A 25,028-nucleotide genomic window follows, 5' to 3' on the forward strand; every position below is an offset into this window, starting at 1 on the left:
GAGTAATAGTGGGGATCTGTGTCTATGGGTATATGTGTGTGTGTGTGTGCGCGCGCACACGCACATGTGAATTCAATTAAAGGCAGCTGGTCTGAAGGCTTTGATGTAATAGAAGATAAGTTAGGTTTGAAATGTTAAGTAGGTAAACATCGGTGTAAAGGGAACATTTGCATCTTTAAATAAACCAGACTAGATTGATTTCAAAGGAGGGGTGAAACGTTTCACCTAACCAGGAGAAATTAAGAAACAGTGTGTTTATTTCTCCCAAAGATTACTGGTAAAATTGGTACTATGAGAGATTTTTATTATTAGAGAGGCAAAGTCCAAAGACATAGTGAAACATTTGAATTTGCATTCAATGGGGAAAATATGGGTAAAGGAGAGACGGCTGTAAGCAAGGGAAGACATTCTAAGATCTAACAGCCTTCAGCCTCAAGCTGCTACGAAGAACTGAAGTTAACAAAACTCACTTCAAATTCGGCCGTTTCAGGGTATTGTGTTACTTTGGGTCTGGGTCTTTAAGACCCAGGTCCCCAGAGCATTACCCTGGGTCTCTGGATTACTAAAGTGTTACTGGGAGTTAGATTAACTAGGGGATTTAGAAGTTATCAAAGTAGTAATTTGTAGATCTATGTTTTTTTTGTATTCATTCATGGAATGTGGGCTTCGCTGGCTGGGCCCATTCCTAGTTATTGCCCATCCCTAGTTGCCCTTGTAAGAGTCAACCACATTTGCTGCGGGTCTGAAGTCACATGTAGGCCAGGCCAGATAAGGACAGCAGATTTCTTTCATTAAGGGACGTTAGTGAACCAGATGGGTTTTTACAACAATTGACAATGGTTTCATGACTTTTAATTCCAGATTTTTATTAAATTCAAATTCCACCATCTGCCATGGTGGGATTCAAACCCGGGTCCCCACAGCATTACCCTGGGTGTCTGGATTACTAATCCAATGACAATACCAATATGCCATCGCCTCCCTTCTTCTATTAATAAAGGTTTAATTTAGTTTTGTAAGGAATCTATAAGACTTGGTGGTCTTGTTACTATTGAATTCTGGGAATGTAAACTCATCTCCACTGATGGAGTTGTCCTTCCCCCTGCACGCCACTCCAGTCAAGTCAGTCGTGTGTGGAAACTTGATGAGACAAAATAAGACCTTATACAAGGAGGGCCGACAGCACACCAAAACTGCAGCTCTGCATGGGGCATCAGCATGCACACTTCCCATTCCTTTGGCATTATACACACCGTTTCTTTGTCAGGCAAGGCTCTCCTCCCTCCTGCACTCACTCTCATTGGCTGAGCAGAACTGTCCTTCAACAATACTAAACAGCATGAGAAGAGGGGATAAAGTTTAATCAGTCTCATGTTTACACACACAACTTTGCAGGCAGTGGTTGAAAATACTTAAAACTACTGCATGGGACATTATCTTGTTTATTTTAGCTTTCAGAAACACCACCTTTGCATAGCAGTGTGCGTCAACATCCTGATTCACCTTCCTCAGCTGCAAAGAACCACCCAAAAAGCCTTTAGGAAAAGGAGGAGAACCAAGCATACTCTCCCACTAGCTCCTTGGAGAATTCTAAGTGTGTCTTTGGTAAAGATGTCAATCTATTCCTGAGGTTTGATGGCTGCCAGGCTCTTGGTTTAGGGTTCTTCCTAAGATGACCTTAGTTGTAAAGCTGTGAAACAATTTGTGACATTGGAAATATGCAAGGTACTACATAAATGGAAATGCTTTCTTTCTTTACCTAGATGATACCTTTGATGATACAGGTTCAATTATTGTTAGGGTCAGAACTTTACCTCTGACCATTGCTCATTCTCAAGATTCGGTTTGTCCCAGGTGAAGGTTTCTCCTCTGAGAGGTGAAGCTATTCCTTGAACTAAGACTTCATTTTTCAGAGTGTCTTCTGGTCCCTCCATATATTATGTTGGATCAGCAGGGACTCAATTTAGCAGTAAAAAAAGTACTGAGACAAGAAGTACTTGCCTTTCTCTACCAGTGACTGGGGGTACTAAGGGAAGCAAAGCAGATACTGTGGCAAAACATGAAAACTTTCTATGCTTCTCATTTCTCTCCAAAGAATTAGGAAATTGCCAAAGGTTTGAAGGCCTACTCTATTTGGACAAATAGGGCTCCTTTTTCTCGTTTCCATCTGTTTGGCTGGTTGTTTATGATATGTTAATGCCCCTGAAATCCTCCAACATTTATTCCCAATTGCATCCCCATCTTCAGTTCATAGCAGTGTCCTCTATGTATAGATGGAGGAATTCAACTGTGTTCTTAAATGCATGGGATAGACAAGCTGTCTGCCAGCTTTGCTTCCCTTCTCCATGTGCCATAGGTGCAAACATGTGTCACTGGTAGCAAGAATTAGTGCCTTACAATGCAGTAAATGGATGGTTGGCTCATAATCTCAGGTCAGCTCTCCAAAAGAGTGCGTGCTCTACTTCCCAGGATTCCACCAAGAACAAACAAGTAGACTAGGGCAGGAGAAGGCTAACTGACGGGAAGAGGGCCTGTCAACATCCAGTGGACAAGGGCAGCACTCCCCCATATGAACATAAAGGCAGCCCCATTACTACTACCCCTGTAACAGTTACAGCAATAATACTCAGGGAAGGTAAATTGTTTTAGTGGGTGGCTAAGAGCTGCATGGAGTCGGGGCTGCCAGATCTGACACTGCAGGAGTGGGGTCAAGCACTGGGTTAGTTTCAGGTGTATGGTGGGGAGAAAATAAATGGAGGAGGAGAGATACAAACAGAGAAAGATGCAGCCTTGATAGATGCCTGGCACTTTTTTCCCTTTGTGTTTTAATAAGGTTGGTCTCATTATATGGACTTGGGATCAGGTTGTTCCTAGGGATAGTGGTCTGTTTCTGAAATTTAACAAATCGAAGGAACAATTCGAATTGAATAAATAATGAATACTTACTTTTGCTGACTCAGGGATTCACTCAGAGGCGAAGATAAAATCCTAAGGTTAATAGAATGCTTCTCAATTAGCCTTCTTGACATTATTCTATTCAACAATTCTTACCATGGATTTCTTACTTAGAAAACACATGTATTTTTCAGACAAACTAATTAACTTGCACGTCTCACTGAAAGATGAGAGTCTGCATAGCAGTTGTAAACACAAGCACATACAAGAATTTTGCTTGGTCAGCACATCCACTTCCTGTTTCTAATTTACTCTAACCACAATTGTCCAACATGTGATTCTATGTAGCATGAATTCATAAAGACAACAGAACCTGTGTCAGGAATTTTACATACAATCAATTCAGACGTGAGGAAGAATGTCAGGGCACCAACCAGGAAGCACAAAGAGTTTGTTCAAGTGGCCAGGTGATGAATCAAAACCCTGCTTTTCTATTAACTAACTGAAAGACAAGAATATAGAGCCCAGGCCAACACAGGAAGTGCATTTTGATATTTCACTGTGGACCTTGCTCCTTTCCTCAAATCAGTACTATTTTTGAACAAGTTAATTTGCCTCATGACTTTGCATTACACTAAATAAGTGGTGCTTTATCACAGTTTTCCACAGCCTTCCTCAACCCAGGATGACTGTTATTACAAACCTGTATTCCACCACATTGCAGCGCATCAACCAACTGTTATATCAACTCCCGTAATGCTAATAATAGCACAGTTTATTTCTGAAAAATCTGACATATCAGCCCATTTCACTAAAGATACAGGCACTTACAATTGGATCAAAGGCTATAGCCTTTAACAAAAGACAATCTGTGATGCATCTCCCAAATTCTATACTAAAATCACTAACAAAAACTCACAAAGTATTGCATCGAGTTCTGGGCACCACACTTTAGGAAAAATGTGAAGACATCAGAGAAGGTGCAGAGCAAATTCACAAGAATCAAGTTCTTTATCTCTGGAACCAGTTACATCAAAAGATTGGGGAAATTGAGACTGTTCTCCTTGGAAAAGAGAAGGTTCAGAGGAGATTTGATAGAGTTTTTCAAAATCATGAGGGGTCTGGACAGAGGAGATAGGAATAAGTTTTTTCAATTGGTCAAAGGATCAAGATCCAGGAGGACACAGGTTTAAGGTAATTGGCCAAAGAAGCAAGAGCAACACGAGGAAAAATTTATTGGCATAGCAAGTGATTAGGATGTGAAATGCATTGCCCAGGCTGTGATGGAGGCAGTCAATTGAGGCTTCCAAAAAGGATATATAATTATCTGAAAAGGAAAAACGTACAGGGCTATGGGGAGAAAGTAGTGGGGCAATGGATAGCACTAGGTGAACTGCTCCTTCGGAGGGCTAGCACAGACATCATGGGCCAAATAGCCTCCTTCTGTACAGAAATCATTCAATGATTCTAACCAGGTGTTACAGGAAAATGCTAAGTGCTAATGATAGTATTTAACCAAAGTCAGGCGACCAAGGTATTTTCCATGCATTACTGCTCATACATAGAAACAAGTTCCAGGGAAGTGACTGTGTGGAACAATTAACCTGATTGAAAAACTAAGTGTGTAAAGACCAGGCTGGTTTGTGGTGTGGGCTAAGTATGTGGCAATGATTCCTTGCACACACTGCAATTGAGAGAAACTTTGGATAAGGAGCTGTACAGAGATAAACTTGCAGGGCTACGGGATAGAGTGGGGGAAATGAGACTGACTGAATTGCTCAACAGAGAGCTGACATGATCTTCTATGACTCTCTCTGACTGTAAATAGCTCAATTAGAGTGTTCATGCAGAGGGATACACAGTCATTACTTGATTAGCACAAACAAACATTCAACTCAAAAATTTCTCGGAACCCAAAACTCTGGTTCTTTGTGAACTCAAGACTCAGTCTTAAATTCCTTCCATCTGTGCATCATTTGGGAAATAACTTACTTCAGTGCTTGAAATGCTCAGTAGAAAGCCAGTATGACTGTCTTGTCCTTGAGCTTTAGAGTTAACAGAAGTGATCGAACCAATGTTTCTGCTTCAATGTGCTCTCATCATGCGCACACACTTTTGATTTCAGTTATATAATAGAACAGTGCCATACAACATCTCTCAACATATGCCCCATTATCAAGGAAAAGGGAGAAAGAACAGTCTACTCGTTGGGTACAGCAAATAGATACACAGCATGATAGCCTTATAGAAGTATTACAGGGGATCATCAGAATTTAGCCTGCAGAGCCACACTTTGCAGAGAACTGACACTAATCTGTTAGCTATGTGTGAATTCAAGCTCCACTCCAGAGACAAAAATCTAGGCTGACACTCCAGTACATTGAGTGAGTGTTGCATTGTCAGAAATGCCATCTTGCAGACCCAACTATAAACTGAGGCTCATCTGCCCTCTCTGGTGGAGCTGAGATCATCCCAGGGCAAGATTTTGAAGAGCAGGGGAGCTCTTCCAGGTGTCGGTCAATATTTATTCCTCAAATCAACAAAAAGATGACAGATTACCGGCTCATTATCACATTGCTATTGGTGAATCTTGCAAGGTGCAAATTGGCTGCCACATTTCCAACATTGCAGCAATGACTACACTTTAAAAGAATTAAAAACAAAAAGCTAAAAGCTACTGCGGATGCTGGAAATCCAAAACAAAAACAGAATTACCTGGAAAAACTCAGCAGGTCTGGCAGCATCGGTGGAGAAGAAATCAGTTAACGTTTCGAGCCTTCATGGCCCTCCCTTCAAGGGCCATGAAGGCTCGAAACGTTAACTGATTTCTTCTCCACCGATGCTGCCAGACCTGCTGAGTTTTTCCAGGTAACACTTTAAAAGAACTTCATTGCTTGAAGATAATTTTGTGACATCCTGAAGTTGTGAAAGCTGCTATATGAATGAAGTTTTAAAAAATTTAGTTTGCTTGGAATTGCACAAAACTGGGCTTGCTCAACTAGTACCACTGCTGTCTCCCATTCAAAAGGTTGTGGAATCCAAGCCCCATTCCTTGGGCACATAATCAAGTTAACATTAATACTCAGCCAAAGAAGGACTGCGGCATGATTTTTTCAAAATCAAATGTAAAACTAACTTCTTATTCAAGTCAGCAAAGAAAAACATCCTTCCTTCAACTGCCAGCAAAAAAAGTTTGTTCATCGCATTTCTTGTTTTTTTTTATTATTCGTTCAAGGGATGCAGGCAAGGCTAGCACATTGAGTCAACCACATTGCTGTGGGTCTGGAGTCACATGTAGGCCAGGTAGGGACAGCAGATTTCCTTCCCTATAGGGTGGGTTTTTACGACAATTGGCAATGGTTTTGTGGTCATCAATGGACTTTCAATTCCACATTTTTATTGAATTCAAATTTCACCATCTGCAGAGGTGGGATTCGAACCTGGGAGAATTATCCCCAGAGAATTACACTGGGTCTTTTGGAATACTAGTTCAGTGACAATACAACTATGCCACCACCTCCCCCATGTTCATTGATCCTTAGTGGTCATGAATTGGCTGCTGTGTCTGCATACATCACACCAGTGATTGCAGTTTGAAAATAATTCACTGGTTATGAGCATTTAGGGATGTCCTAACAACATAACAAAGCACTATGCAAATACCAGTTCTTACTTTCTTACTGACTCCTGAACAGTTACGTGCCTGAGAACAAAACTATAACAGATAGAAGTATTATTAATTATTAGCGCCACTTGAAAATAAACATGTGAAATTTTGGTTCAATTTACAGCACGTGTCTGAACTGAAGCAAAAACTCCACCACAAATGAGAATACAAGCTTGGCCATCAGAGTGACTTCACTCTCCTGCTTTAAGCAGGGTATATTCCAACTGAAAGAGAACATATCTCAGACAGGCAGAGCCCAATACTATCTTCAAAGATACTGGATAGCTCGGTACTGATGTGTTGATGCTGGGAGGATAGTTCCCCTTGTGGAAGGGGCCAGAACTACCTGACAGAGTTTAAAAATGAGGGGTCTCCCATTTAAGACAGATGAAGAGAATTCTTTTTCTCTCAACGGGTTGCTAGTCTGTAGAATTCACTTCTCCAGGAAACAGTGCAGGCAGGTTCATTGTATATTTTTAAGGCTGAGTTAGATATGATTCTTGATTGACAAGGGAGTCAAAGGTTATAGGAGGTAGGCAGGAAAGTCAAGTTGAGACCACAATCAGGTCAATCATAATCTTATCAAATGGCAGAGTCAGCTCGAAGGGCCGCTTGGCCTACTCCTGGTTCTTGTGTATTTTGCAGCAGAGGTCACTGGATAGCGACTTGGACTAGAAACCTGTCTAGTTTCCACTCATGAGCCCCAAGGTCACGAGGCTATTTTGAGCATGACCATCAACACTCAGATTAGCTAAGTCTGCCAGAACTTGGCTTTAACCTTTAAAGATAAAGTGTTATATTTTTCCCCTCGCATACAAAAAGGAGGGACTCAAGTTGGATTTTTTCTTTGCTTAAACTGAGGCACGTACACATCCCGAGGTATTTTTACTGCTCTTGTAAAAGTTAAGATTCTTTATTTTATCCCCCCCGCCCCCCCCTCCAAAATTAACAGGCTCACTTCTGCAAACTGGATTTTACATTCAGAATATACAAGGTTAGGTAATTGGAGAGTCAATTACACACCTTTCATCCTCCCTGCAGTACACATAATCCAAGCTACAAAGGGTGACCAGCAATAACAGTGGCTACCACACAAGACAGTTTCATCCGCACCCAATGCTTTCTCGTTTTCAAATTCCTCCCTGGCCTCACCCCTATCCATCTCTGTTACCTCCTTCAGCCTTACAACCTACCCACCGCAACCCCCCCAACCCTGCAGCAGTAAAAGCACCTGCTCATTACCTGACAACCTGCCCTGCCAAGAATGTAAGAGAAACTGTTCCTTATTATGCCATATTCCTTCTTCAAACTAATATGTAGAACTCATGGAGCTGCTTAAAAGGCTTTTATAAAATAAAGCAGAAATCTCTCTTCTGGGGTGATAGCGCTTCCAAAATATGGTTATAGTTACATGAACACATGAAATTATCCTTATTTTATGGATCACTAATTAGAAAAGGATATTTTATCATAGTTATGAAACATTCGGCTGCAAAAGATCATTTGACAGAGACTTTGCTTGATTCCTTACCCTATTTTTGAGGAGTTCTGCTGCTCTACACAGTTTTTTTTAATCAAATAACATAATTTCCCAGTCAAAGTAAGTGGGTAAGCAATTTACTCCCTCTTAAGATACTTAATGACCTGGGAATCCATGAGTAATTGGGCTCCCCTATATTTATTACTGCCAGCCAACGACCTCCACATAGCTCAATAATGTTGGTAACCAGGACTCCTTTCAGGAAAGCACTCAATAATACAGAATAAACCTACTATAGAAATCTATATTCAGTCAGATATCACGTGTCACTGCACACTGGTCAGAAACTTGGGAAGGCTGTTCTTGTTTTCTCCACACCAACTGGCAAGAGATACAAGAAAGTGACACTAACAGATGTCAAGATATGTCCTGCCACACTGAAAATGTTGAGCTTTTGTATCTAAACTTCAGGATTTCACCATTTCTTGTCAGATTCTGCACTCAAACTGTCTACACATTACAGGGTTACAGTAGAGTTTTTATGCCCATTCTAGTGTCAGTCATACATGGAATGTCTTGGTCTACAGTTGGGTTTGCTCATGATTTACCCAGATGACTTTTTCCATTGTCCCTATGAATAGTGGAAACATGCAGATGACATTTCACTTGCGAAACAGGAAGAACTTCTAGCCTTTAGTTTGATACCGCACCAGAAGACTGTGTAAATACATCTATTCATTACAAAACATTTACTTGATAGAAACAGGTCATTTGGCCCAACAGCTTTATGTTACTGTTTATGCTCTTATCCTTCTTCATGTAACCCCATCAGCAAATTCTTCGACACTTTTCTCCCTCACATTTATCTCACTTCCTACTAAATCCATCTATGTTCCTAATTAATACAATTACACAAGTCCTATTCTTTAAGTAGCCAAGTTACAGTTATTCACTTCTTCACTGCTGATTATTGCTTCCAAGCATTATTGTTTGATTTTGGATGTGGTGTACGCTGCTGTACAGGCAGTTTAACATCGTTTTCAGTAGTTGTTCCTTTCGCTTTGTTTTTAGTAGTCCTTTTATACTTATTTTATAACTATATTTGTTTTTTTGACATTTACACTATCCTTGTTCCTTGTCTTGACCTAGCCTTTGCCTTCATGTCCTATTTCTTTTGTTTCTGTATTGCCTGAAGACAAATGAATTAAGACAGCCAGAATGTGTGTGGGGATGAGAACGCTGGCAGGGAGTACAGATTACACATAGTTGTTGGTTACACAACTATCTTCCAGCTGAAACCTTAAAAAGGAACTGGACAACACCCTGGGATTGAAATTGGCATTTTCACCTCTGAGACACAGGTCTGAATGTATTCCAACTCAATGCAGTTGTCGTCTCATTTCTCTGGCAGATTCAAAGTTCCTATGTCAAAAATGAATTTGGTAATCTCCATCTGGTTCCTAATGCACAAGTACAAAACCACTTCAAATTTCACAATCAACTTCTCATTGTATTTGGAGCAATTACAAAGATGGCTGTTGTAGCTAAGGGAAAATGATGCACTGGCGCAGCACATGATGCTCTTCTGAAAATGGACACTATGATATTGTTGTGCACACTAGATAGAGCTTCATGCTCCATCTAATTGTTATGTATGATCACTGGTCGCTTGATGTTGGCGCTGGTTTCTAAAATGGTCGTGTTTTATTTCCCAAACCTGAATGTGTTCAACTCAATGGGCATTAAATGCCTAAAAAGAACTTGTAAAAATTCTGGTTGTAAAACCACCTTTCATTTCAGCTGCTTTTTCCCTGTAGCTGGTGACATTTGCTGGGGTACCTGTGATAGCTTGACCAATTGACAAGTCTTCACATGCGAGATCAGACAGAGTGTCAGCAGTCTATTGTACCATAGGGAACGTCAAAACTTAAACTGATATATTCTTGATATATACGTGTATTTCCATGCATTTACTTAATGTATCTCTACATCTACTTTCCAACTTTGTGGCTGAGTCTTTTCCCTCTCTATCTTAGTGTTGTTAATTGCCATTCCTTAGCTGCTGTCCCAGCCAAGATCAGCCAACGCAGCAGAGACCAGTAATCAAACTTGGGGCCTTGTTGGTGCTTCATTAGGCAGTACCTTGATCCAAAAGTTGATCAGAAAGCTTTGAAAAGAGCCCTGAAGAGCAACAAGCATATAATCCCACATACAAGCCAGATATCTTCCACAGAAATCAGCATTGTTCCCATCAAAACAGCATCACTAGCAGTCCCTGTTTCCATTGATCATGACATTCATTTTCTTAGCTGATTGGAATTTTTCTCCTTTAACCATTGTTGTCTATTCACATAGCCATGGTGCCAAGTCCAAAGAACAAGAGCTGCTCAGTCATTCCCAGTGGTGGCGAAGTTGAGAATCACAGACATCGATACAGTGCTCCAGAGTATGGACAGGTGAACATCTTGTGAACACTTAGTTGTGACTATTCGAATTACCAGTTTAAACTGACATTGCATCATGAGGAAAGCTCCACATGACTGCAGTCAGCATCAAGGTCTTTAAGAAATTAGCTATGGATCAACAATGAGTGCAGATGGTATACTTCTTCCCTGCCCAGTTGAACTGTAAACCACTACTTGCTGGTCTGCAGACTTTTTTTAAAGCATAAGAAAGTTCTTTGATTAAAGGATCGCGTGGTACAAGATTTCTTGACACATATTTCAACAAAAGCATTTTTTTTTTGTAGCTCATCCTCTGAAGGTTTTGGTTACTCAACACAGGATGGCAGAAGGTTGTCAGGTAGCTACAAAGCATTAATTCAATTACATGAAAAACCACAAGAGCAAAGCTTCAGAATTTTAGCAATGCTAGCAGACACTCTTTCACTTTCTTAAAAATAGTCTGAACAGTATTTTATTCAACAACTTATCAGGTAAAATCCTGTGCATTTTTCTTTAAACTTTCAACAAAAACTTTCCAACATGAGCAGCTTTGCTTTTAAATCGCTGACAGCAAATTATTGATAAATACACAACATTCTTTATACAGAATGCATAATAATACAGGCTTTTCTCCCCCCTCTCATACAAGCAGCAGCAGTAACCACAGCATAGCAAACACCATCAAGTACCAACAAACTTCATGCTCTACCAAAAATCTTTCACAAGCACAATCCACACGCACACAACACAGGCCTGTTTAACCTCTATCAGGATCAACAGGCCCACTTACAAATAGAATACCCCCACTTCATTCCTACATCTCGTAACTATGTTGAATTCCACTGGGTTGATTCATAGCCATGGAAAAGCAGTTTGTCATCTCTTATCTCCTAAGTTTCTCAAGTTTCAGCATTATTTTGGATCAACAAATGCTGCTGATGACAGCGTGCTACTGTATCCTACATTGTGATTTTTTGCTGTTTATTTCTTTCACAGAAGCATTGTGGCAAAACAGCAAATAGAATGAATGATTTTGGGGTAGGACTGGGGGTGGGGAATGAAGGACTTTGGTTAGTGGTCAAGGGCACGATAGGCCCCTCACGTTAACAGACTTGTTCTTTTAGACATAAGTACTTCCATCCATGCTTCCTCAAGGATTTCATAGGTAAATGTCCCTCAACACATAGCATTGAATCAGACAGACCAAATGAAGATGATCCCTGTGTACCAAGTTGGCTGAACTCAGTGCCATAATTGGCCTCACCAACCCAAAATTTGGCAGCAGAAATTGGCAGTGTTTAAGACTGATTTTAAAAATTTGTTTAGCATTTAGGTTATGAATATTAAATCAGTCTGACAATTTTGTTCATTGGTCACCTCTCCATTTCCTCAATACTAATTGGTTCCTTTCGAAGTTTGCCATTTGTCATTTTGCAAAATGTTTCCTTCCCCATTTACATTCCAAACTAATATTTTATCCAACCACACTCCAGCAGAAAGATATTCTCTAAGATATAGCCACCATTCCACTCTATCCCCCAGGAACAGACTGAAAGGCAAGTGTTTAATGAAGGCTTGCAAGTTCTGTACCGCATGGATTATCATGAACTCCTCAGAACCAAATACGGATGAGCAGCAAAGCCTCCAGCAATTTACAGCATTGTGGACTTTCAAAAATCTCAAACTGCACTGAGAAAGGAACCTGCGCTGGACACTACATGAAGCTACAACAATAGTCTGCATGCTGCATTGGGATGGGTTTCCTCGACATCTGCCCACCAGATACGCAATTCAATATCCAACTTGCCCTCAATCAACAAGCAAAGGAATACAGGAGAACAGATATTTATAAAAAGAAAATAAAACTTGTGTATGACTAATCATTTTACATCATTACATCATTAATCCATCGTTACATGTTGAACCGGGATGCATTGCCACAAGCTCTATAAAGTCATCACAACATGCTCAACAGCAATACATTTGCAGTGCATATGTTTTTGCACTGATGTACAGCTAAGAACCACAACAGAACAACACTCACCATAGAAAAAGTGTGGCTTATTACTTTTGATGACGGAGCACAGCAATAAATGTTAAAATAATCAGAACACGTTCCAAAATTTAGTCACGGTTCCTTCAATTTGAAAAAGGATCTAGGGAACAAATGCTGGTGTTGACTGCACTCCAAGTTCCTTCAATATCCACTTCGTTTCCTTCCAGTTTCCGTTAATATGATTATTGAAATACTGGGTCTCGTCAATTCACTTTTTAGACATTTCTGGCGATATAGCACAGGCCACGAGGACCAGAAATTAACAGTGCATTCACACCACAATAAACCTGGAGCAAAAACCAGCTGTGAAAGCCCAAAGTGGCTCAGAAACAAAGTGGGGCAAGGCTTTGGTCTGGAGTGAGTAACACTCCACTATCAGATCAGGGCCCAAACACAGGAGTTAACCTGCAATTTCACCATAACTGCAGCAGTGGGAAGTTAAACCGCTTCACGCCCACGCTGCGCTGGTTTGCAGCAAGCAAAGGTGTGGCCTTACCGCCAGGATTTCTCTCAAACACCTTGCTTTGGTAGTGTCTGCGTGACCAATAAGCTCAACAGAGGACAGATGCTAACCCCAAATGAGTCCTGTCACCTTAGCCAACGCCTTGGAAATAGAATGGAAAAGGCTCAGAAGCAAGTTGCAAGCCTCGAGAAAGCACGAGCCAAAAATAAAAAAATAAAAATCAATCCAGTATGAATTACAGGTCCAGAGAATGGGAGAGCTGCTCTTCCAAAGCACTATTTGCTAATTCCATAAAAATTGGACGTTCATTTGCCCAACACGAAGCAAAAGTTACGGCGATTGGTACATGTAGTAGGAATCTCAACTGTCCTTTTTGATATATGATGCTAATATATTCAGTGATTCTACCTTTGGACTATTTTTTCAGAGACATTATTCAAATAAACTGATGTACTTTTCATTAAAACTGATCAACGATTTGGGGATGTGCATACAGGGGTTATCTACTGCTTTGTTAAAATAGGATAGATTAATCTGCAAAAAGGTCCACATTCACGTGCTCAAAAATAAACAGGTTTAGAGATAATTACCCCTCCATGCTTTGGACCTGACTGATATATTCAGAGAAATTTTTTAAGTACTAATTTGCAGGTTCAGACTGGATGTGTACAAGCTCAATCCCTTTCACTAGCCATAACAAACAGACCGGCAGGTGAAGTGACAAATAAAAAAGATCAATCAAGTTAGAACACCAACTCGTGTCTCCTGATTGTGGTCCAATTGGGGCATTGCCCGCAGTGTGGAAACAACAATAACTTGCATTTATATAATGCCTGGGAGGTAGTAAACCATCACAAGGTATTTCGCAGGAGCAAAATCTGACACAAAGCCAAAGAAGGAGATATTGAGAGAGATGACAAGAAAGCTTAGTCAAAGAGATCAGTTTTAAGGAGAGTCCTAAAGGACAAGAAAGAGGTGCAGTGATGGAGAGGAATTTCTGAGTTTAGAGAAACAGGAGATGAACACATGACTGCCAAGAGTTGGACGAACAGAGAGAGGGGGATGTGCAAGATCTAGAGTTGGAGGTGCACAGAATGCTCAGTGGGTTGTAGGCCTCAACGAGGTTAGAGATAGGGAGGGGTGCAGCCATGAAGAAATTTGAAAACAGGACGAAAATCTTTTCAAATCCAGGTGTTGCTGGACTAGGCACCAATGTATGTTAGCAAGCGGAGGGATGATGGGCAAGTAAGAAATGGCATTGTTTGATTGTGAACAACAGAATTCTGGATGAGCTAAAGTTGATGGAAGGTGGATGATGTGAGGCTAGCAAAGAGCACTGGAATAATCTAGACATGAGGTGAGAAAAGCTTGGATGGGGGTTCAGTCGGAGATACTCTGAGGTAGAAGCAAAGATAGGTGATGGTACAGGTGTGAAAGTTGTCTTTGTCAATGAGATGGCATGGGCTTAGAAGCTCTGCTTAGGGTCAGACAAGGAACAGAGATTACAAATGGTCTGGTTGGCCAGGGTGGTGAATCGCTAACAATGGCTTGGGTCTGCCCAATATCTAATGGGGGAAAATTGCACATCAACTGGGATTGGATGTCAGTCAAGCAGTCTGAAAACACAGAGGCAGAAGAAGTGGTGGTGAGGTAGAGCTGTGTCTTGTCAGTGCACATGTAGAACATGTCATCTAGCAGCAGCATGTAGGTGAGAATGCAAGAGGGGCAAGGATAGATCCACAAAGGACTCCAGAGTTAACAGTGCTGGGTCAAGAAGTGAAGCTGTTGGAACAGATTCTTTGTCATTAACCTTGCACTGTGGACCAAGGTGAAAGCAGTCCCACTCTGGGCAACGGTGAAGAGGACAGTTAGACCAACTGTGTCAAAGGATGCTGAGAGGTCCAAGTGGACAGAAAGAATTCCAAAATATATATACAATTTAGAAAGAGCACTGTCAATAAAGAAGTGTTCTGTGAATTAGTTTATGACTTCACTTGGTTGCAATACTATGGAGTCAAGCACTGATTAGGATTAATTTTTTTTTTAATTTTACACATTGTTGGAAGATCTGTGTAATATGAAGCTGTACCTGGACAACAGGATTTCCACAAATCATTTTGCATTCTTCAGGCTCCACCTTGACAGCTTTATGTTCCTGGCTCTCAGCGCTGGCAGAATCATGCTTATTCCTTTTCTTTTTCTCCCTTTTTTGTTTGCGGGCCACTGTGGACTCAGCAGCCTGAGCCTGCTGTTCATTCAGGAGATCCCCACAGAGTGAGGACTCAAATAGTGCCTTCCCGTTATGGTAGGTTTTAGTGATACGCAGTTTAATCTCTGGAGAGCCTGTCTTCTTTGGGGTGACAGGTTCAGGAACAGGTGGAGACGGCGCTTTCTCCTGAATCTCAGGCTGTTTCACCAAGTAGTTTCCCCCTGTATAACAGTCAGTGGAACCAAAATTCCTATAAGTTCCATAGCCATTGGCAGATCCATTGGGGAGCTGAGAGTATGCTGGGCATTTGTTTGGTGTTTCATACATGTTAACACTTGGGTAGCCATTGGTGACTGGTGGGACTGTATCAGCACCAGAAGCAGGAAAGATAAACCCTTGCTGTAGGGAAGCCTCATAGGATTGCCCTCTGTCTTCCCTAATGCCACTGCTGGCATTCAGAACGTCAGGAACCTGCCTCATATTGGCTGAATCAATAAGTTGTTGCGGCAGTTGAATCGTGTTTCCCATGATACCTTTCATGAATGTGAAGGAGAGATCCATCGTGTTGCCCCCGCATCCTCAACTTTCCCTCTCTCCTGTTGAGCCTATGAAACAATGACAAAAAAAAACACCATTATTCTTCATGCATTCCAGCAATTCATAACAGAATTCAAGCTAAAAAGAACACAAGTGACACAATGCATAACTCCAAAAGATTCAATAAATGCACATCAACTCATATTAACTTAGGCAAGATTATCATGACTGTTGACACCAGTCATTTGAATGGTTATGCCATGAACACTCATTAACTTGCATTTACATAATGCCTGGGAGCTAGTAAAACATCACAAGGTGCTTAACAGGAGCAAAATTTGACCAAATCTGACACCAAGCCAAAGAAGGAGATATTAAGAGAGATGACAAGAAAGCTTAGTCAAAGAGGTCAGTGTTAAGAAGTGTCCTAAAGGACAAGAAAGAGGTGAAGAAATAGAAAGGAATTCCTGAGTTCAGGGAGATGGAAATTGAAGACATGGCTGCCAACAGTTGGATGAACAGAGAGGGGGTGATGTGCAAGATCTAGAGTTGATGGCGCACAGAATTCTCAGCAAGATCTAGCCCTGAATGAGGTTACAGAGATAGGGAGGGGGTGCAGCCATGAAGAAATGTTACATCAAGCTGAAAGGAATCGGAAATTTCACCCACAACCCCCCACATCTAACATTATCTGATCTGACAATTCGATGAATCGCCATAAGACACAAATATGAAAATTGCTTTCCATTGTGATGCCAAGATTTAAACATGTTAACTGCTTCAAGAAATATCTTTTTAAATTATTCATAGTAATGTTAGTACAGAAGGAGGCCATGACGTTTATTATGCCAATACAACTGCTGGTTCCAATCAAAGACACTTCCTTTCATCTAACCACACTGGGACCTGTTCCTATGTTAAAGATGCTGTATAAATGCATTGTTGTTTATTCCCACTGCCTGGCTCTTTCTGCACATCGTTTCACATTTCTCTTGTTCTGCTGTTCCCTTTTAAATATTGCTATTCATTTGGCTTCAATAGCTTCTTGTGGTAAAGCAGTCTACATATTAACTCCTTGAAAATAATTCCTCTAATCTAAGTTTCTGCATTTTGTTGCTGACAATCAACAGAAATCATCCAGCACTATTTATGTTCTCAAACTTTTCCAAATTCTGAGCATTCTATTAGACCCATCCCCAACTTTCTCTGCTCCAAGAAATTCTAATTTTTCTCATTGTTATGACTTCCATTGCAACTTCCTTCTATCTTCTCATTCTTGTAAATTTATGATTTTCATTGCTTAGATGGTGTCTCATGAGGAGCTTAAGACTCCCTGCAGTGCTCCCAAATGTAATGAAACTGGAATAAAAAGAAACATACAATGGATCCTTAAGTTAAGTGTTCATTCTGTTCCACATTTTCATCAATAATCTCACTATACAAGTAGCTACCACACAAAGACATTTAGCAACATCTGCCAGCCCATTCCACTCCCTGCTGCCAGACAAATGGCTTGTACCAAACTGCTGTCAACAGAAAAGTAACTGAGATCAGGAATTCACAATGATATGGCCCAGAGTAGAAAGTCATTTGTGAAGTTTATATTCTCGTGAACCATTTTCACTTCTGTGGAACTGCAATGCTGACTCTCATGATCTTGCGTATGTTGGAAACAAACACACAAAAGACATCCCAACGAAAATAAAAGTGCCTTAAATTACTGATCGGTTTGTGAAGCCCATTTCAAATAGGATTTTTTCTTTCTCCAAGTCACTGACATGACATGAGAAATCAGTAATGACACAGAGATGCAACATAAACTCGACCTTTTTTGGTTATGTGAGGTGGTGTTTGGGGTGGAGGGATGTGGATAAGAGTGTGGGAAATGAAGGAGTAGGAACATTAGACAATAAGAAGTGATATCAGCGCAGAACTATTTGCCAATAATCTTCAAAGGAAAAGTGGAGGGAAAAAAAAATATACCATTACCAACTTCAGACTCCCATATCTGATTATCAAATACGAAACCAAAATATCAAACCCAGCTACGAGGATTTATCCAGTGTACTTTGTGGTTTAAGCTAGTGGGATTCTGGGCGCAGTACCTGGAGAACATTTCCCTCAAATCACTGCCAATAAATGTCAGAAGTGAATGCCTGCTCAAAACATTTCTAAACAACATCAGTGAAATCAGTGTACTGTACTGTGCTGTGCTTCCTCTTTGCTCCTCCTTCACACGCCTAGTTATTCATTCTGTGTGCGTAAGATGCAAGAAGAGGAGACTGCCAAGAAGCTTTTCTATTTTTAAAAATGACATCTAAAAACAGCACGGCAACAACACACTTTACGGCAGCACTTAAACAACAAAGATGCAGCCAGTAATGCAATCACCAGCACAAAGATCGGCTGCAGTCTGTATCGCTACTATCAGGAAGGGAGGGGTGACTTTAGGTGCATACATGTGACATGCAACAGCAGATTCCAATAAAACAGGGACAACAAGCAAAATTCAAATTACAACAAACAAATGAGGAAAATGGAAAACAAGCGGCCAAAAAGCAGAGGTTCTCAACACCATTGTGCAAACGCTGAATTTTTCAAATATATGAAACCAAACAATGGAGGGAAGGCCCCGCATAGGTTAATTTTTTATTTCACACAACATGTTTCTGCTTGGATCACTTACAACTGACATACATTTCCCCCAGCACAAGATTAGAGACTTTGCAGCATTTTTTTTTGCTTTTTATTTGCAAATGCACAGCCATCAACAACTAAGAAACAAAAAGTAAATGTTCTCTGGGCGGAGGCCTCATCAGACACACCAGATATGTTACAATAGACTTCAACTAGCTAATTCACAAGGACAATTAAATATCAATGTCCACATTTGACAAATTAGTACGTGAAAAAGTAATGCATATCAGCCTTATGGATTTTATTCAACTACCAATGAACCCTAAGGGAATTTCCTCCCTAAATTTCACCAATTGTGTTTCCCCTTTTAAGGCGGTCCTTAAAACCAAGCTTTTCGGTCATCTGCCCTAATATCTCATTGTGTCCCTTGATGTCAAATTTGGCTTGATAACACTCCCATGAAGTGCCTTGGGACTTATTATGTTAACGGCATTCTATAAATATTTCTGTTGTTGAGGCTACAGACTTGTGAAAATTGGCCTCTCAAACTTCAAACTTGGTATTTTGAAATGCCTCCTTCAAAAAAATTGAAGTCTTGAGGTTTGACTCATATACTGTACATCTATGGATAGCACCTGATATGCACATACAACATGTTGTGAATCAAAATTCAAAAGCCAGACTCGAGCCCTTTCATAATGAACTGAACCCTGTCAATGCTTCTTCCGTCATTTTAAAATATCACAGCATGCTGTCATTCCTTCAGTCAATTCTCAGTAGTGCAAAGCTCGCATCATAATGGCATCTTCATCATGGAAGACATTGCATTGCTGAATATATTTTAAACTAACTCACTAAATTCCCATTAGCTTTTTTTAAAAAGGGATAAGATAAAGAAACAGTACTGACCTACACCAAATTAATTTAAATCATAGGTTGACATTTCTGCCATCAATCTACCTTTCCATTCTGATATTTTTACAGAATTCCCAACTGATCCTATTCAAGTGAATAAAAACATCTAAACAGACTTAATGGGTTAATGTACCACTCAATCCCCAGGTACCAAGCAAGGTCCTCGGGTTATACTAAACAGTCTACTCAATATAAAGTTGCCTTATTCAAACTGCAGTAATTCTCTCTTTTTAAAAAAAAACAATTTAAATTATTGACTGATTCATTTTTTTGAAACAATTTGCAATTATCAGAATTGGACCGAGGTCTAAATGGAGATGGTTAGTTTGGTCAAAGTGACAGTAGTGACACGACAATTGGCTTCAGGGGTTACAAAGTGGATGGGGGTAGAAAGAAAAAGAAATTAAATCTCATCGGTCTTCCCTGATTCTGTGCAGACATCAGGCAAATGCTTCCACACAGGCAGTGGCTTCAAGAGGAAGAGAGAAAACTGGGTTGTGGCGTGCAGAGAGAGGGCAAGAGGGGCAATGAAAAATCTCATTAAACAGTTAAAAGCTGCAAAAATTTACATCACCATATAATATTGCAAATGATGGATTGCTTTAGTGAGCAATGCTTGCATATTTGTGGTGATAAGTGCAAAACGGAGCATAAGGAAAAAAATGAAGGCGTTGGAAGCACTGCATGTCATCAAGTAAAACAGTGATCAACAATCTTTTACATGGAATAAGAAAGTGCTTCATCATCAATGCTGGTCTACTTTAAACAGAAAACATTGGTGCTGACATTTCTCTTTCCCCTTCCAAACAATACTGCACATTTTCCATGCTCAAAAAGGGTTGAAAAGAAACCTGCTCACAGATGTGTACTAAGCAGCTGAGCAGCTTGTTGGAGCATGGAATGACTCAGCTGCTCACGTTCCCTCCCTCCCCACAGGGAGCCAACAAGAAGAGGGACTTGCGTGATTTCTGACTATGAACCCACAGCCTTTCTCTCTACATCATCTGCCCTATTCAGCCAAAGCATTTTAAAGCATCACAAAGGTAGAACAGATACATAGAAACTGACCCTGACCATATCCCTTCCTTGGGGATGAAAGAGAATTGCCTTCTGAAATAAACAAAGCAAAACCTGGGCCTCTTCTAAAATGTCATCGGAGCCATTCGGAAAATTGTAGCACCATCGTTATCAGAAAGGCCAGTCTAGTTCTGGGGACTGTAAACCAGTCATCACGCCGCTCAACGAGCATAATGCTATTTAGTGAAAGTACATCACCTGAGTATTAAAACTTGTTCTATCAAAAACATGACATTATTAATAATTTTTAGCCTCCAATTTTTGGACAAAGAGCATCTATGATTTGTTGCTTTGCCATGAAAGAAACGGTCCGACATCCTAAATTGAGGCTGAAAAACATTACTGAGGCTCCACTGGTTTGGATAATACCTTTTCGGACAAGCTAATAATTATAAAGCTCCTGTCTAATTTCAGCAATCACTTGGTACCCACTCTTGAATGAATTTTAATCATCGTGCAACAATCCAATTCAGTGATGCTTCACCATACAGAAAACCTACAAGCTCACAGTTTCATATTATGTAACAAGCTTTTTTAAAAAAACTTTCTCAGAACATACACTATTTGATGCTGCCACTTTGTTGCATTTGGAGTCCTGAACTGTATGGTTTTAAAAGCTTCAGTGAGCACTGAAGGCTGACTAAGGGTTTTAAATAATGCCGTCTTTGGTAAAGAGCTATGTTGCAAGAGGCTTTATTTCCTCCCTCAACATTTTCTCATGGGGCAGCCATTTCATGCTGGGCTATGAGTCCACAGGCAGTCCGCCAGCATCTCATCAAAATAACCTTCACTTAAATATGAACCAAGATAACAAGTGTCAGCTTCCAATGTCATCTGCAAGACGTCATTTGTGTATAAATAACTACAGACTCAGGAGTATTTGCAAAGCATGCCAGAGACAGCCAGTGGTAGTGCCATCTACCACATGGCTGCTTTGGTGAGAACTAGGCCAATATGCCACACAGAGCTTCTATATGGGTAGGCAACACCTGACGGGGAAATCAGGAAGTGATATATTTGACATCTCACATTCAGAGTTATCTTCCAGCCGAGAAATTTGCTTAATTTGTTAATGCCTTACTGGAATCAGACAACTTTACACATCATATATATTTCTACATTCTCTCATGTGAATTATTTCATCTGTTACCATAAACACACAAAGCTTTAATGAGTCAAATTAGGAAACAAGTATCAGTCAGAAAATCTTTTATAACTCACAAATAGAATGGTTAGAGGGTGCTGAAAAAGAAGATGGGGAGGTGGGGTTGTGAGGAAGCAGGGCCGAAGAGATTTCCTTGTGAAGGCACAGGGCAAGACAGAGGTACTGAATAAGCACTATACTGTCATCAGAAGAGGACATCGCCATTGTCACAGCAGAAGGAGGTATTAGAGAAACTGGGTAGGATAATAATAGATGAAGAGGGGGTGTTGAAAGGGTTAGCAGTGACCCAAAGTAGCAATGTCAGATGGGATACATCCAAGGTTGCTGAGTAAAGCAAGGGTGGAGGTGGTGGGTGCTGCGGTCACAATCTTTCAATTCTCTTCGGAGATGGAAATAGTGCAAGAAGACTGGAGGTTTGCAAATGTTACACCCCTGTTCAAGAAGGGATAGCCAAGCAAACATCGGTCAGTAAACCCACCGTCAGCGGCGAGGAAACTTTCAGAGACCATAATCTGGGAAAAGAAGATCTGTCACTTGGAAAAGTGTTAATTAACAAGTGGCAACTTGTATGCATTTGGTAAAAACAAACTGGGTCGGATTCTGTTGTTTGATGAAGTAATGAAAAACATCGATGTTCTGCATACAGACTTTCAAAGAGTGTTTGGAAAAAATGTCACATTTTAACAAAAAAAACCTGTCAACAAAATTGTAACCCATGGTATTTGAGGGGCAATGGCAGTGCAGGGACAAAATTAGTTCAAGAACAGAAACCAGAAAGTCATGAACAACTGAATTTCACACTGAAGGGATGTGTACACAGTGATGTATCCCAGGAATCAGTATTCGGATTAGAGCTTTTTTTGATATGTTAACAACCTGGACTTGGGTATACAGCAACAATTACAAAGCTTGTGGATAGTGTGAAACTGGAAGTGCAGTTAACAGTGAGGAAGATAGTGGCAGACTCAAGGGGGCTACAGATAGACTGGCAGAGAAGTGTAAAATGATACATTTTGGAAGGATAGGCATTATAAATGAATGCTACAATGTTAAAGGGAGTGCAGGAACAGAGACTTTTGTTGGAGGGGTGGGGCAGGAGTTTGTCTTTACAAATATTTCAAGCTGGTTTGATGAGTTATGAAGGCTGTTTAAAAAAATCATTCAGGATTCCTGGTTTTATAAATAGAGGCATTGAGTACAAAAACAAGGAAGTTGTGCTACACCTTAGTAAATCACTTGTTCAGCCTCAGCTGGAGTATTGTATCCAATGACACTTTAGAAAGGATGTCAATGCCTTGTGGAGGCTGCAGCAGAGATTTACCAGAATAGTACCAGTGATTAGGGACTTTTGTTATCTGGAGTGACTAGATTCACTACTGTAAGAACATTTTCAGTGTATGCTAAGCAGAGGTTTAATAAAGGTATTCAAAATTGAGGGGTTTTGATAATGTAAATAGAGAGAACTTGTTTCCACTAGAAGGAAAGTCAGTAACTGGAAGGCACAGATTTTAAGCTATTTTGCAAAATGACCAGAGGAGAGATGAGTTTTATTTAAGTTATGATCTTTAATGAACTACTTGAAAAGGGGATGGAAGCAGAATAAATAATTTTCCAAAAGGAATTGAATATATACTTGGAAAGGGTACATTTGCATGGCTATGGGAAAACAGCAGAGGAGTGGGATTACTAGAGAGCTCTTTCAAAGAGTTGGCACAGGTACTATAAGCTAAATGGCCTCCTTCTGTGCTGCATAAATCTGAAAAGCAACAGTCTGCAAAATAAATCAATAGATTTTTTTCAAAAAGTTTACAGCCACATACAAATTCACAATTAAACTTTTTCTATTTCATTAACTGCATCAGCAAACATCAGCTTCTGTTCATAAACATTCCTCCCCTTACTACTTGTTTTTCCCAAATGACAAGTGTTACATTTTAACTGTCAACTTCCAAATCCACACTGTTAAATGAACATCAAAAGTGAACAAGGCAGGAACATCACCTGCCAAAAGTACTTTTTGAATAATCTCTTGGACAGCTCAGACAGATGAGAGTTCACTCCCTTCCCCATCACCCCAATTCTAAGAATTTCAATTTTTAAAAAAAAATCAAGATAGAAATTTCAATGTCTAAACACAGGAGCAGGAGGAATGGTGGGGGGGAGGAATAGAATAATAGAATAAATGCTGAACAACAAGTAATAAAACTACACTGAAAGACAAGTCATATTGTAGGATTTGGATATAAACTTCATTTTACGTCCTCAAGTCAATCAGCAGGAGAGAGACAAGTAGTAGTAGCAGCAGCAATATGGCTGCCACTGCCCCTTTAAATCCAGCATTGTACCTTTTTCCCTTCCCCATCCTCCTCATCAACAACCCCCCTCCCCTCCCCATCCCCCTCCCCTCCCCATCCCCATCATCCAGCAAAGGAAAATAAATAACAACACCAACACCACCACCCCTTCCAACACACCCACCTCCCCCCAATCAAATGATCATTATGTAAAAATATGAAATGAGAGCTGAGTGTCTGAGGAAAAAAAAATCTCCTGAAAATAAGAGGAAGAGTGTAAAAAAAAAACAACACTACCTGCAGGTTGTTCCATTATAGTCAGAGCCAGAGAGGCTCAGCTTGATGGGTATTCACAGACTGAATTAATCCAGGAGGAGGAGGGAGGGGAGGATGTCCAGGCCGCTCGCAGTTTAATGGGGAAGGGGCGGAGGGAGGAGGGAGATGGGGCAGATTTTTAACTCCGCGGTTTTGGAGCTGCCATTGTCAGACGGGCGAAATGGCCGGGTAGGGAAAGGGGAAGTGAAGGAGGTTTTCTCTCTCTCTCTGTTTGAAGCTGCCGCTCGGGCTCGGCCTGGTTCTTCCCGGGGCCCGGCCTGTGTATGTATGTATGTGTGTGAGTGTGTGTGTTTTTGGCCGCTTTCCCTCCCCAGCCGCACAAAGGCCCCGGTCGCGCGCTCAGCGCCCAAATCCCCGCCCTCCCATTGGCTGCCGGTCTCTGCGCAGGCCGCGCGGCAGCACGGGAGTTGTAGTCCTGTTACGAACAGGTCAGAAAACCTCAGCGCCTGCCCGCCTGCTGGGCACGGTTACCAACCCTCCAGGGTTGGCCTGGAGTCTCCAGCAATTGAAGGTCAATCCCTGCTGTGTGCAACCCTGGAGAAAAATCATTCGGACATTAAAAAAGTTGTTTTTCTTCTGGTCATTTTCTTTGACCATTTCTCTTCACCAGATATAAAAATATTGAAAACAAGAAAAACAAGCTCTTTTTTTGCCTAACAATTGTCTAACAGTTAAGCATCATCTAATTGAGAGGCAATAGGATTAATGTTGCTGCAGGAATAATCCAAAAACCAAAGGCTAATCCTCTGGGGACGACAGGTTCAAATCCCACCATGGCAATTAGTGAAATGTAAATTCAATTAATTAATTTGGAATATAAAGCTAGTCTCAGTCATGGTTAAAATACTGTTGA

The 25,028-nt window shown here is 40.7% G+C and overlaps 1 protein-coding gene across 4 annotated transcripts in view; it reads right to left on the minus strand.

Moving 5' to 3' along the window:
* nsd3 (nuclear receptor binding SET domain protein 3) overlaps nucleotides 1-24,487 on the minus strand; it is a 76,162-nt gene extending 51,675 nt beyond the window's left edge. For all 4 annotated transcript variants that reach the window (XM_078565604.1, XM_078565603.1, XM_078565605.1 and 1 more), the window contains exons 1-2: nucleotides 24,137-24,487; nucleotides 15,095-15,819 (exon numbers count right to left, since the gene is read on the minus strand). In XM_078565604.1, the coding sequence (XP_078421730.1) occupies nucleotides 15,095-15,775 (681 nt within the window). In that variant the 5' untranslated portion in view covers nucleotides 15,776-15,819; nucleotides 24,137-24,487. The remainder of the gene's footprint in view (nucleotides 1-15,094; nucleotides 15,820-24,136) is intronic.
* Nucleotides 24,488-25,028: the final 541 nt, after the last annotated feature.

This window comes from Cetorhinus maximus, chromosome 20, assembly GCF_964194155.1.
Source record: "Cetorhinus maximus chromosome 20, sCetMax3.hap1.1, whole genome shotgun sequence".
Classification (NCBI taxonomy): domain Eukaryota; kingdom Metazoa; phylum Chordata; class Chondrichthyes; order Lamniformes; family Cetorhinidae; genus Cetorhinus; species Cetorhinus maximus.